Consider the following 14650-nt stretch of genomic DNA (forward strand, 5'->3'; position numbering starts at 1 on the left):
AATTTTTCATGAAATGAATTCGTCTAGCGAGGCAACCTCAGCTCGAAAAATCCTTTCATTAAGCGGAAATTTCATTAAGCAGGGCATTCGTTAATCGAGGCACCACTGTATTGTACTGTATGTGGATTCCCCCCCCCCCCCCGGTAAGACTTGACATCTGCACATTCTTGGCTGATTGGGCTACATGACTGTGATCATCCTTGCCAGGTGTCAGAACACCCCATTTACTGTTGGAAAGACACTTGACAGCCATGCTAGCCAATCTACACTTACAGAGGACATTGTGCTTCCTTAACTAAAATCATTTTGAAGAGCTCACTCGTCAGCCTCTGTGACAACAGAAGATTTTCTGGAGACATCTATCGCAGAACTGTTCCCATCAGCTGAGCCCAGTCGGAACCGAGATGGCCGCTTTCAGCATGATCCTCTCCACTTTGTGTGTTGGAGACATTTGCTTCACAGAAGGAATTGCTTCATGTGAGAGCAAGCTTTCTCTCTCACTTCTCTGAGATGATTTCGCTCTTTTTTTCTTGACAACCAAGCCAGGAAGGAGGTCAGGCTGATCAGACAGGTTGGCCCATTCTCTCTTTGCAGACATCTCTCAACACAACTTGAGTTACTTGGTGGGCAAAGAAGAGAGCATGTTGGGTATTTTTACCCTTGTCTGGTGTTACGCGTTAGACCAGGCTTCCTCAACCTGCCGCCCTCCAGATGTTTTTGGCCTACAACTTCCATGATCCCTAGCTTAGCAGGACCAGTGGTCAGGGATGGTGGGAATTGTAGTCTCAAAACATCTGGAGGGCCAAGGTTGAGGAAGCCTGCATTAGTATCTCTCCAGTCTCAATGGCTGGCTAGACTGGCCAATTCTTATCTGACTGGTTGGGCTTGGCTCCTACCATCCAAAGAGCAGCTGCTTCTTTGAGGCTTCTCTCCCCGGAATGGACAGCACTTGCATTTTCCATCGAAAATGCAGTTTTCATGCAGTAGTATTGTAGGAACCCAGGTTTGTTTTGTTTTTTTGCATCTGACGTGCACCATATGTGAAACTGTGCATGGGCCACAGCAAGCCAAAACAACTGGAATATATGAACCTGTGACACCCACAAAAACAAAACAAAACCCTACATTGGCCTATTCTACCAGCCCTTGGTTAACGGAGGCCTCAGTGTTGGGTGGAAGGAGGGTAGTGCATCAGAATCTTTCTTCTTAAAAGCAGCACCAAGTTAGGCCAGAGTGCTTGGGCTTGGCCTAATTCTCTCCCTGTTTCCCTTCACCACCAATACCAACAAAATCTGTCATGTTACCAGGCATGGAAAGTGAGCAGTAGGAGGCTAGCAAACTTTTACCAATGACAGCGAATTAGGGGAGCAATTAAGATCTCCTACAAGGCCAAGTTGTTTGTACCTGTGACTTTTGCACACCACATACAATACGCCTTTCGACTCCGGGCCCGTCAATTGTTACGTTTCACTATAAATTAATTTCTCTCCTAGCAAGGAATGTGCAGAGTCTACATTCTAGTAAATCTTTCCTGAAGCTTTCGTCCATTTGGAAGGCAAGACAAAGTATGCAGCTAGTGAAGTCATAGTGGCAGCAAGATCTATGGCACCGACTCGCTGTGCAGTCGCCGTTGCCAATACATGCATTAAAATCTTAGGCCTGAATTACATTATACATTATGGGATTAGTGAATCTGGGGACAGAGTTATAAAACTCATCTTTACTGTCTATGTAAGCTATCATTAGGTAGCAGTCAATAACAACATAAAGCACTAAAGTTCCACTCAACTGGATAACTTGGAGCTTATCTTTCAAACTCTCTTGCAATTTCACCCCTTCCAGTAATATGTCACAAGGTAGGCAGCTTTCCCTTTTTATTGTTGTTAATAACATCTGCTACCTTTCCAAGGGCTGAGCAATAAATTATTTTTACCAGCCCAAACTAGGCTCCTGAGTTACTTCAGACTTGTCTTTCCTAGGGACCAGTTCATACTGTACATACATGTTCATCATTTGATGAATGAAGCATCATACAGGTGATTTGTACCTGCAAACAAGCTATCACTCATCTTATCCATCCATCCATCCTTCCATCCAAAAACACAGTCAGCATAAAATAATCACTGATTGCCCAACCAGTAGGACAGGTGGTCACAGACAGCATGGGTTTGAAGCCAGTTATTTACTTGTTTATTGTTGTTTAGTCGTTTGGTCGTGTCCGACACTTCGTGACCCCTTGTTGTTGTTTAGTCATTTAGTTGTGTCCGACACTTTGTGACCCCACGGACCATAGCACTCCAGGCACTCCTGTCTTGCACTGCCTCCCGCAGTTTGGTCAAACTCATGTTCGTAGCTTCGAGAACACTGTCCAACCATCTCGTCCTCTCTCGTCCCCTTCTCCTAGTGCCCTCAATCTTTCCCAACATCAGGGTCTTTTCCAGGGAGTCTTCTCTTCTCATGAGGTGGCCAAAATATTGGAGTCTCAGCTTCAGGATCTGTCCTTCCAGTGAGCACTCAGGGCTGATTTCATTCAGAATGGATAGGTTGGATCTTCTTGCAGTCCATGGGACTCTCAAGAGTCTCCTCCAGCACCATAATTCAAAAGCATCAATTCTTTGGCGATCAGCCTTCTTTATGGTCCAGCTCTCACTTCCATACATCACTACTGGGAAAACTATAGTTTTAACTATAGGTATCTGAAGAAGTGTGCATGCACACGAAAGCTCATACCAAAATAAAAACTTAGTTGGTCTTTAAGGTGCTACTGAAGGAATTTTTTTATTATAGTTTTAACTATACGGACCATTACATTTACTCGTTTACATTTACTGAATTGCATTTACATTTAGACCCTGTTCTTCCTCCCAAAGGAGCATGAATTCAATCCTTTCTCAAGTTGCTTAGCTCATCAGATTAGAGGGGGGGGGGAACTGTGGAACTGCATGCATCTGCTAGTATGAAGCATTCTTACACGTTGCAATGGACTTGTGACGCAGTTGCTAGCTACCACTGCTCCAAGCAATGTGAGCTTGACAGTGAGGTTATATAGATATGACAGAGAAAACAGAAATAGCCTGCTTATCTCAAGTCATCCTTTGGGAGTTCACTGGATAAGCATTCCCCCACCCCCCCACCCCCTTACGACAGAATTAAAAGGATATGAAATTGCCCAGTGGAAAAAAAGTTGATGTTTCAGCTCTCGTTAATTGTGGGATAAGAATCAAATATGTGAGTTAAAAATATCATCTAGGTTCATCAGCTTCTAAGCACACCTGCTGTTCTCCATTTCAGTCTCAAACATTTCCAGGTCAGAAAGGTGAATAATTATTAGAGAAGATAAACCAGAATTATAAAGGCATTGAACTGACTGTTTTTAATAGGCTCTTACCAATTAACTGTCACTCCAGGGAATACATTCTATTTCGGAAGAGAATTTATCACTAAAAGAAATGTTAACAACATTTATTCCACGTCCAATTGGAACATTAGCCCTAGAAACAGACGGGATCATTCCTTTAAGTCTGCCAACGATTTTGCAAATGACACTGGCCCTTTAACAGATGGGACGCATACTTCTTAGCTTGCCAGGATCCTAATAAAAGACATTGGCTCCTGTAAATGAAGGACACATACCTCTCAAATTGCCAGCATCCAAATGGGGAGTTAGAAGTTTAAAATAAAGGAGGACCCAGGCTAGCAGTACCAGGCATATGTTACAGAAATTTCAGTACCACTGGTGCAAACCTTGGCCAAATACTAATTAATTTGTAAAAAACACTTGTGTATATTCAGGATAAAGTTCCATTTCTACTAGACAGACTGTCAGTTGTGCCATAACAGAAACTGGGGGGTAGTGTTTCACTTTACAGTTTGTTTGGCATGGCTGCTGATTTTGTGATTGTCAGATATTGTTAGAAGGTTTCATCATTCTATAAAGCTTTGATCATATTTTTATGTAGAAAATCATGTTATAAACAAACTATAATGAAACAATTTGCTGCATTGAGCAACCAGAACTAATTAACAGAATTAATTTTGTTCATTGCTGGGTGATGTGGTCTTGTATTTTATGACATTTAAAGGATTTTCATTGTACACAACATTGTTTTTCTTATGAGCTGGCAGTGTATAAATGCCCCAACAAACAAACAAACAAACAAACAAGCACCATTAGCCTTATGGTCACAAGTTGTGACCCACCAAGCCAAATGATGTGCGTAAGTCAGGCACAACAATCTTACCTTTTCTTGCTCCCGGGAAGATCAGGGCTCTAAATCACACATGGAACCTAAATGCTGGCTCCCTGCTGCAAATGTTACCATCACAACACATAAAAAGTGATGTGACAAAGGAGGCAGGATCCTTCCACCTGCATGCATGAATGCAATTGTGTGATGAGGAACACCTGAGGAGGGTTTAAGTATTTACCTGCACTTGGGATCTGTCTCCCTTCCCCAACACCTCTTTCAGTGCGGAAACAGATACAGCTTGAATTATGATGGAAGAGATGGGGGTGGGGGTCTTTAATTAAATCCACAAGCCCACCCCTTATCTCCACCCATTAGCATAGCTGCCAAGTTTTCCCTTTTCTCGTGAGGAAGCCTATTCAGCATAAAGGAATTTCCCTTAAAAAAAGGGAGAACTTGGCAGCTATGCCCATTAGTTCAGACATTATTTTTTTAGAGAGGCAAAGTGAGGCTTGCTGTGGCGCAAGTGTCTGGCAAAAGACTGAGGAGAGCTAAACAACATGGCTGTCTGCAAGAGTGTAATGACGGACACACTGGTTGCAGCATGACTGGGCTGCTATGTCAGCTGTATCTGCTCTGGCTTCTCGCCCATCTTCAATGAACACAGGACAAATTATACCTGTCGCTCAGACTCACCTTTCCCGCTCCTCCTTCATCTTTTCCAGGTCCTCTTCTCTGAGCGTGCCATGCTTGGAGTTTCCCTTCTGATCCCCTTTGGCACCTTTCTCCTCTTTTTTCTTGCCAAACCTAATTGGGGAATTAGGAGAGGTGAGATTAAAGGAGGCTTATAAACTGGAGGAAAACTGGGCATAAACCAAAACCCACATGATTTAAACAAGTACAGTATAATGTGCTTCTGCTTCTGGTAAAGGTAAAGGTCCAGTTGCCGATGACTCTGGGGTTGCGGCGCTCATCTCGCTCTATAGGCCGAAGGAGCCTGCGTTTGTCCACAGACCGCTTCCAGGTCATGTGGCCAGCATGACTAAGCCACTTCTGGCAAACCAGAGCAGTGCACAGAAACACTGTTTACCTTCTCACCGGAGCAGTACCTATTTATCTACTTGCACTTCATGTGCTTTTGCACTGCTAGGTGGGCAGGAGCTGGGACCGAAGAACAGGAACTGCCAACCTTCTGATCGGCAAACCCTAGGCTCTGTGGTTTAACCCACAGCGCCACCTAAGTCCCTTTCTGCTTCTGGTACAACTCCTAAAATAAAGCTGATACATAACTAAACATTCCTCAGAGTATGAATTAACTAATTTTCCATACACTTGGAGCTTAATTTTTCCAAGACACATGAGTAATGCATGCTAGAGATTTCTCAAGATGTTAAATGAATGGAGTTTTCAGTGCTAGACTATTATTAGCATAAATTTTGAAGGAGCTGACGGGTCTTCTTTCCCCAGGGACAGCTTGTGTATAAGTAATCCTTTGGCAGCCTCCGAGCTAACACAAGGGACCACCACACCATATCTTGGTCTCATCAGTAAAACCTCCTACACATCATGCGCAGCCTAGATTGCATTCTCTTTACCTCTAAAATAAAGGTTATGCATAGACAGCGTCAAACTAAATGATACTACATTGGATGAACAACAAAAATAATTTGCTTTAGGAAAAACCACTTTGCAAAACTCAATGCTCTTTTTCATTACGAACAAGTAACTTGCATATGGCAGCGACATAAAAGGTCCTGCAAATAATAGCTTTCAATTGTGCGCATATATATATTAAGCATTATGGATTAGAACTGCAACTTTTATAACCAAGATTAATGCCCGCAGTTGGAATGTTTTATCTTCTTATTTAGTTACATGCATTATGCTGCTTTTTCTGACTCAAATTTGCATGTAGGACTGTTTCTTTGAAAATTTGACCATGCAATACAGGATTTTAAATGAGGGAATGCAAATGATATGGAAAATACAAATGAATAAGGATTTTTTAAAAACCAATATATCTCTGACCAGAGGACAATGGGGTGCCCTCCTCTGCGGACTGCCAAATTACAATTTTATTTTATTTTTAACTTACAGCAAGAACCACAACTTTGGAAGCATATAGCACCGATTTAGATCAGTAAGAAAAACAAATGCCATTGATGAAATGATAAGACATTTTAGGAATTCATTATTTGCGTAGCTCAATACATGCTGAATATTTCATATTTCATTCACCATTCATCCCTAATGCCATCTATTTAACAGAAAGCATTTGTCTTCGATTTCCATAAAACCAGGAATTAGAATCAAGAAGCAATAGATGTGAGACATCTCCCTCAGTCTAAATGCTACCTTCTGCCTACTGAACCCTTGTAGATAACTTTACATAAAACTACATGCCTCCAAATGTATCCAATAAGCACATTTCATATCTATCGACGGAATCTTCAGGTGATTTTAAAAATCCAGTTTCTCATTTGTCTAGAAAATGTTCTTTTATTCATTAAGTAGGCTCTCCATGGCCTCCAGCCTGTTGGCTGAACTATATTTTCCTCTTCAATACTGGCATTTCTCCAGTGACCAACACTGAGATCTTGGGTTTCACGGCAATCTTATAGAACTCAAATTACTAATGAATTCAAGCAGTGAGACTACAGCACACCAAAAAAAATAGCCCCTAAAAGGCAACACAGTACCACAGACTATCCCCCAGCTGTTCACTGCAGACTGAAAAAGTCTTACCATAAAGGAAAAAATGTGTACAGTATACAGTGGAACCTCGGTTTATGAACACCTCGGTTTATGAATTTTCAGTTTACGAACGCCGCAGACCCCTCTGGAACGGATTAATTCACTTTTCATTACTTTCGATGGGAAAGTTCACTTCAGTTTATGAACAGACTTCCGGAACCAATTGTGTTCATAAACCGAGGTACCACTGTACAGACAAGACCAGGCATAGGCAAACTCGGCCCTCCAGATATTTTGGGACTACAACTCCCATCATCCCTAGCTAACAGGACCAGTGGTCAGGGATGATGGGAATTGTAGTCTCAAAATTTCTGGAGGGCTGAGTTTGCCTATGCCTGGACAAGACAGACACCATCACGTGCCAATGGAGTCTGCTTCAGATGGGGTCTGAAAGAGTGGACCTTCCAGCATCAGCCCAGGTGATGTAGAGAGCCTTCTACATACTTTGACTATGGGTGCAATTATGACCCTATCAGATCACAGATAACCTGGATTCGGGAATCTATGCTCTGGTCACCTCCGCTGCCTTATGCAACATTGAACATCACGAAAGGGCAGAACATTGCTCAGTTTATTATTGTTGCATTTTTACTGCCAGGGAGAGGGAGATGCACACATGTTGTTGTTGTTTTATTTAACCTCAGGTGCCAAAATAGGTATTTGTATGTATATTTGCCGTTGCACCTGAGGCAACAAAATATCTCGCGTTGCCCATGCTAAGAGTGTGTATGTCTGTGTGTGCATTCACACACATAAGGACATACATATGAACTGGGGGACTGGCTGCTTCTTTTGTTTGTAATAATAATAATAATAATAATAATAATAATAATAATAATAATACTTTATTATTTATACCCCGCCCATCTGGCTGGGTTTCCCCAGCCACTCTGGGTGGCTTCCAACAGAAAAATGAAATAAAATAATCTATTAAATATTAAATCATTGTTGCAGTGTTTAGCCAGTTGGCAGATTTTTTGTTATATGTACCACCATATACTTTGGCCACCTCATGAGAAGAGAAGACTCCCTGGAAAAGACCCTGATGTTGGGAAAGATTGAGGGCACTAGGAGAAGGGGACGACAGAGGACGAGATGGTTGGACAGTGTTCTCAAAGCTACGAACATGAGTTTGACCAAACTGCGGCAGGCAGCGGAAGACAGGAGTGCCTGGCGTGCTCCGGTCCATGGGGTCACGAAGAGTCGGACACGACTAAACGACAAAACAACAACAACCACCATTTAAGTCGCTGAACATGTTTTTGAGGGCCCTGCTGCTTTTTATAAAGCAACTGAGAAACTGGGGGACCTGACCAAATCAAATCATTTTTGTTTATTTTTTCATGATCAGGAACCACTGACCATGAGGTTGCTGGGAGATGTACTCCAATGACATATGAAGGACCACAGCTTCTCCATGGCTGGTTAGTCTTAAGTGCTACTTCTCTCTTTGCTAGCAGACATGGAAAAATAATTCTCTCCCCTATAAAGTCCATGCAGATGTTTTCAGTGGCTCTACTCCTTTCACCCGTCTTCCTTCAGATACGGACTTCTTGTCCAGGGAAACTGAAGCCCTGATTTCTATATATGCTACCAAACACAGTGCCTGTTCCGCACAAGGAACGGGATAAAAGAAACAACTGAGAAACCCGATCAGAAAACAGAAAGAGAATGGAAGAAGTGGAGAACACTGCCCTCCTTAAGAGCAGGAATACCACTGGTTTCTACCTTCCTCCTTTTCAAGATGGAAGTGGAAAACAGTACATAGAAAATATCTGCTCCCCGTTTTTGTTTGTTTGAGAGATCATTAGAAGAGGAGGATTTGGGGGAGATTCTTCAGGGACCCAGGTGGCACTGTGGGTTAAACCACAGAGTCTAGGGCTTGCTGATCAGAAGGTCGGTGGTTCAAATCCCTGCAATGGGGTCAGCTCCCATTGCTCGGTCCCAGCTCCTGCCCACCTAGCAGTTCGAAAGCACATCAAAGTGCAAGTAGATAAATGGGTACCGCTCCGGCGGGAAGGTAAACGGCGTTTCCGTGCGCTGCTCTGGTTCGCCAGAAGCAGCTTGTCATGCTGGCCACATGACCCGGAAGCTGTCTGCGGACAAACGCTGGCTCCCTCGGCCTATAGAGCGAGATGAGCACTGCAACCCCAGAGTCGGACACGACTTGACCTGATGGTCAGGGGCCCCTTTACCTTCAGATCCACACGAACTCCCCTCTGAAGGATAAAGCTCACACTTCGGCAGAATATTCAGAATACATCCCTTCCATGAACACAAGGAGATCACAAACTACACGTAGATACTGTAGATATACAACTTTATAGGTTCAGACAACTAATATACTGTAGGTCAAAACCTAAACAGAGAAAAGTGAATGTCAATATAACTGTATCGCACAACTTTGCAAGTATAATTGAAAGCATAGTGTAAAATGGCCTTCAAATCAATTTCGGAAAGGTCTGGATCTAAGAGCGGCTGAGAAGATAGCTTTCTTGACTAAAGCATAGATATTCAATGGATGCCTCGTTGCTTCTAGACAGGACCGAAAAACCCTGGCTATGTTCCATAACATACTTTTGTTCTACCTGCATTCATTTCCTTATAGTTTCATCTAAGTAGGCCTGGGGTCTAGTATTTGATTTAGCATTTATAGATTTTTAAAAAAGAATATATATTGCTGGGGTTTTTTATATTATGATGGGGGAAAAGGCAAACATAATAACATATATCAACACAAGTTACATAATAAAAAGGAATGCAGCAGCTACATAATTTACCTCTGCTGTCTCTTTGAATCTGATACTGGTTCTTTTGCATAGAAGAAAAAAGCTTTATTTTTAGAAATGACAATTTTAATTTCAATAACCGCCAATCAAACAATATGGAAAATCATTGCTGCCTAGCGGTACAGTTTCTGTTGTTGCGAGAAACTGGTAAGTTGAAATGTGATTAAAAACTAATAGGTGGTTAGTAAATTTAGAAGGAAATTATTTTTTTCTGCTTTTTTTGGCTTCACAGCAAAGCTGTGTGTAGTTGTTTAGCACACCTGATCTACTAAATAAACAATCTTTGCCCCCAGGTTGGATCTTTAAAACTTTTTTTTATAAAAAATGAAATCCTTAAAAAGATTTCCCATTTAGCTTTACACCAGAGCAGAAAAGTAGGCAAACATCTGAAAACACACCATACCCCCTTTCTCATACTTCGATGACATTAATAGAACTTAAGGTAATCATAACTACCTCAAGTCTCGCTGATTTCAATTGAACTGTTCCAAGTATGAACATGTCTGACTTCAGCCCATAGTATTATCTTATCCCCGGTCTCCTACCCTCTTTCCATGATTCATGTTACCAAGTGTACCGCAGGCATGGCCAAACTTGGCCCTCCAGCTGTTTTGGGACTACAACTCCCATCATCCCTAGCTAACAGGACCAGTGGTCAGGGATGATGGAAATTGTAGTCCCAAAACAGCTGGAGGGCCAGGTTTGGCCATGCCTGGTTTACCGGAAGCAGAGAACGCCTTCAAAAAATATGGTACACTGCTACAGTTGGTATGATTCAGAGATCACGAATACACTCAAGTGTTGAAGTTCATAAGTGTAAGCCAGGTCTGTCTATTGCAGCAAATAGGATGGAGTTCTATCCTTCAGTGCAACAGCACTCTGTTGCTTCAGGTGTGGAAGGGTGTCAATCATCTGCGGAAGGCAGCCCTGAAAGAGTGGAAGGAACTGACTGCCTTTAATAGCCATGGTGAACAGGTCTCTTCATCCGGCAGCCGTTCTGTTACTGGTCAAATTAGGAGGACAGAAGGAAAGGGAGCCGAGAGCCGTAGCATTAGACAAAAGTATGGTGAGCAACATTAGATTTCTGCTGCCCAAAGATGGAAAGAAGCAGCAGCCCCAATGAAAGACGATTGGCAATTAAAACTGATAAGAGTATGCAGAGATGGCAAAACTTACCGGAAGAATAAGAGATCAAAATGAGAGACTTTTTTTTAATAGAATGGGGAAAATTTGTTGAATATATGAAGACAAACTGCAAACAATAAAAAAAACACGCTAGCAGGATAGACATAAACACGAGCAGTAAGAAATAACTTAAAGGGAGTTGTTGTTGTTGTTGTTGTTGTTTAGTCGTGTCCGACTCTTCATGACCCCATGGACCAGAGCACTCCTGTCTTCCACGGCCTCCCACAGTTTGGTCAAACTCATGTTGGTGGCTTCGAGAAACACTGTCCAACCATCTCGTCCTCTGCCGTCCCCTTATCCTTGTGCCCTCAAAAGGTTAAATTTGTAAATAGGTCTGAATTGGTTATGCAGTAAGATAAGGAAGCGCAGAGGGGAAGAAAAGGGAGGTCGAATTTGTTTAGATTTGGTTTTTGTTGTTGAAATATTGTAAAATGGGAAATGAAAATATCTGAGGAGCCTTAGGTTTCTGAATGGCAGGCTGGTGCAGGAACATGGCTGGAACCAAAAGGAAGCAGCAGCGTTGAAGTCCAGCTGTGGTCTAGATTGCCTGTATAGGTTTGGGCCATGGGACCATATACTATCCATTGTTCCCAATTCCTCTCTGGGAGAATGCGCTCAGATAACTTTTCATGATCAATGCAAGCACATGGCTGTGCAGACATGAATGAAGTGTAAGCAGCACCAATAATTAATTAACAATAATTAAGGGCTCAGGATCCAGAAGTGTCACATGATGCTGATGAGAAGAGGGTGCTCTAGAAAGGGAAGGGAGGCAGAGGTGGTGACTGGGCCACAATTCACAGCAAGTATAAATAGAAACAAAAGCTTTTCTGTTGAAGAGATCTTCTTGTGTGATTCCTTTGAAAAGAACACCACACCTCAAAATACCCAGAGATGGAAGTATTATTCCTCAGGTATGGGAGGAGTGTCAGAAAGTGATGATGGGGCAACCTGTGTCCTTGGAGCCCAAATTGCCAATTCAATGAGGAGAGGATAGACTCGGAAGAGATGAACAAATCCGTTGGCTACTTAATATGTTAAATATTTCAGAATTGCTGTTTCAAAACTGCATTAAAAAGGAGAGAGGGGGGATATATCAAGTTACAAACACTGTGGCCTCATGCCATCCTGTACAGTGTTTTGGTGACACAGACGGAAGTTTGTGAGACACTATGAAGGCAGCTGTAGCTATAAAGCCATTAGTATTCTGTCTACAAGGGAAAGGCAATATTCCAAATGCATTGTGCATACGAGGTGCGCATACGAAAGCAGGAAGGGATTTTCTTTTATGCGACTTGCCACCAGGATTTTTTTTTTTTTTTGAAGAAGGAAGAGTCATGCTCAGGGGGAAGCCAACAGCATACTGTACTTGAGAACAAGCAATGCAGATACATGAGATATACATGAGATACACTCCCCAGCAATTTCTGATACTAGCTTTAACAACAACACCCCGAGAACCAAGAAGTGGCCCAAGTTCTGGAGCGCTACTTTTGGCTACAGGAATACGAATCAGTGGTATGTGCCACAGCAGCTAAACAGCAACTTACCACCAGTCTTTCCCAATCTAATGCCACTAGCTGTTGTTGAACTACAACTCCCATCAGCCTTGACATTATAGAGCTGCAAGGGCTGGGGGGTGTTGTAGTCTAAAACAGCTGTAAGGAACTAGGTTGGGGGAAGGCTGCCTTACACTTATTATCACCTAACACACGCACCATAAAGAAGTCTGATCGCCGAAGATTTGATGCTTTTGAATTATGGTGCTGGAAGAGACTATTGAGAGTCCCATGGACTGCAAGAAGATCAAACCTATCCATTCTGAAGGAAATCAGCCCTGAGGGCTCACTGGAAGGACAGATCCTGAAGATGAGGCTCCAATACTTTGGCCACCTCATGAGAAGAGAAGACTCCCTGGAAAAGACCCTGATGTTGGGAAAGATTGAGGGCACTAGGAGAAGGGGACGACGGAGGACGAGATGGTTGGACAGTGTTCTCGAAGCTACGAACATGAGTTTGACCAAACTGCGGGAGGCAGTGCAAGACAGGAGTGCCTGGCGTGCTATGGTCCATGGGGTCACGAAGAGTCGGTTACGACTAAACAACAACAATGCTGCTAGGGTCACGGAGAGTCAGACATGACTAAACGACTAAACAACAACAACAACACACACACACACTCCCCCCCCCCAAATTATGCCTATACTAGCTTGGTCACATCCCCAGAATGGAAGATGGCAGGATCCCCAAGGACGTGGTCTACAGGGAGCTGGCTTCGGTCACCAGGCCCATTGGCAGACCATCTCTGCGCTACAAAGATGGTTGCAAACATGACATGAAGGCGGTCAACATTCAGCCCACTGTGTAATAACCGCTTGCAGATAATCACAGTGCCTGGAGACAGGCAGAAAGGTCATGCACCCATAGAGGAGGGATGACTGCTGAGAGGAGTGCAAAGAATAGAATCGTCGTTGTACGCCTGCGTCAGCACGACCGGAAGCTACCCTCTGCCCCAGCTGCAACAAAACATGTCTCTCCCATATTGGCCTCTCTACAGCAACAGCAGGCACTGTAAATCTCCCACGGTTTGACTTCACCCCCAAAGGGCCACTCCTTCGTTATCTCCAGAGTCTGACATATGCCACCAACAATAGCATTCTACACATTCGAGGTATAAGCTTATTTCAGATGCTGTGTGAGAAACAGCTGCCACCTCTGTTGCACCCAAGCTCTATATCTGGAGGGCAGATATAAGCACAGGAGGCCCATAGGATGAAAGATTCCACTGGCCTGGATTAGCTCGGTCTTTCTCTGCTGTTGCACCCCGATAATGAAAGGGCCTCTCTTTGCAGGCTCACTTGTAAATGACCCTGGTTTTATCCCAGTGTCAAGTCATGCCATTGCTCCATCTTTAATTTAAAAGAACATGCGGGTCTCGTTGATTTCTGCTCAGTGCCTATACTGCTTTGACTGATTGTTTGATTTTATACTATGATTATTGCTTTACGGTTATGCATGTTGAATTGTGGTTTTACTGACCATATCCTGGCCGGAGATTGCTTGATATGAGCAGGTTAGAACTATTTTAATAAAACAGTTAAAGGTAAAGGGACCCCTGACTGTTAGGTCCAGTCGCGGACGACTCTGGGGTTGCGGCGCTCATCTCGCTTTACAGGCTGAGGGAGCCGGTGTACAGCTTCCAGGTCATGTGGCCAGCATGACTAAGCCACTTTTGGCGAACCAGAGCAGCGCACGGAAACACCATTTACCTTCCCGCCGGAGCGGTACCTACTGTATTTATCTACTTCCACTTTGACGTGCTTTCAAACTGCTAGGTGGGCAGGAGCTGGGACCGAGCAATGGGAGCTCACCCCGTTGCAGGGATTGAAACCACCGACCTTCCGATCAGCAAGCCCTAGGCTCAGTGGTTTAGACCACTGTGCCACCCACGTCCCTCCCCAATAAAACAGTTAGTAACAAATAAAAAGTGGGTCCATCATTTGAATATGGAATGTGTGGTTGTGTACAAGAATATTTGTTGATCTAATTTGTCAATTATGTTTTATAACTTCTGAAGGCTGTCCAGAGTGGCTGGGGAAACCCTGCCAGAGGGGCGGTTTAGAAATAATAAAATTATTATTATTATCAACTTACTAATGCGCAGAGAAACAATATTTCTGTATCTATGCTGACTTGCCCAGGCAATGAGAAGAGCTGATTATTACTCAACCCAGT

At 43.2% G+C, this 14650-nt stretch overlaps 1 protein-coding gene across 1 annotated transcript in view; it reads right to left on the reverse strand.

The window, feature by feature from the left end:
* PARD3B (par-3 family cell polarity regulator beta) overlaps nt 1-14650 on the reverse strand; it is a 538536-nt gene that overhangs the window by 176808 nt on the left and 347078 nt on the right. The window contains exon 19 of the mRNA XM_060281957.2: nt 4884-4994. Within this exon, the coding sequence (XP_060137940.2) occupies nt 4884-4994 (111 nt within the window). The remainder of the gene's footprint in view (nt 1-4883; nt 4995-14650) is intronic.

The sequence above is a fragment of the Zootoca vivipara genome, chromosome 1 (genome assembly GCF_965207765.1).
Source record: "Zootoca vivipara chromosome 1, rZooViv2.hap1.1, whole genome shotgun sequence".
NCBI lineage: Eukaryota > Metazoa > Chordata > Lepidosauria > Squamata > Lacertidae > Zootoca > Zootoca vivipara.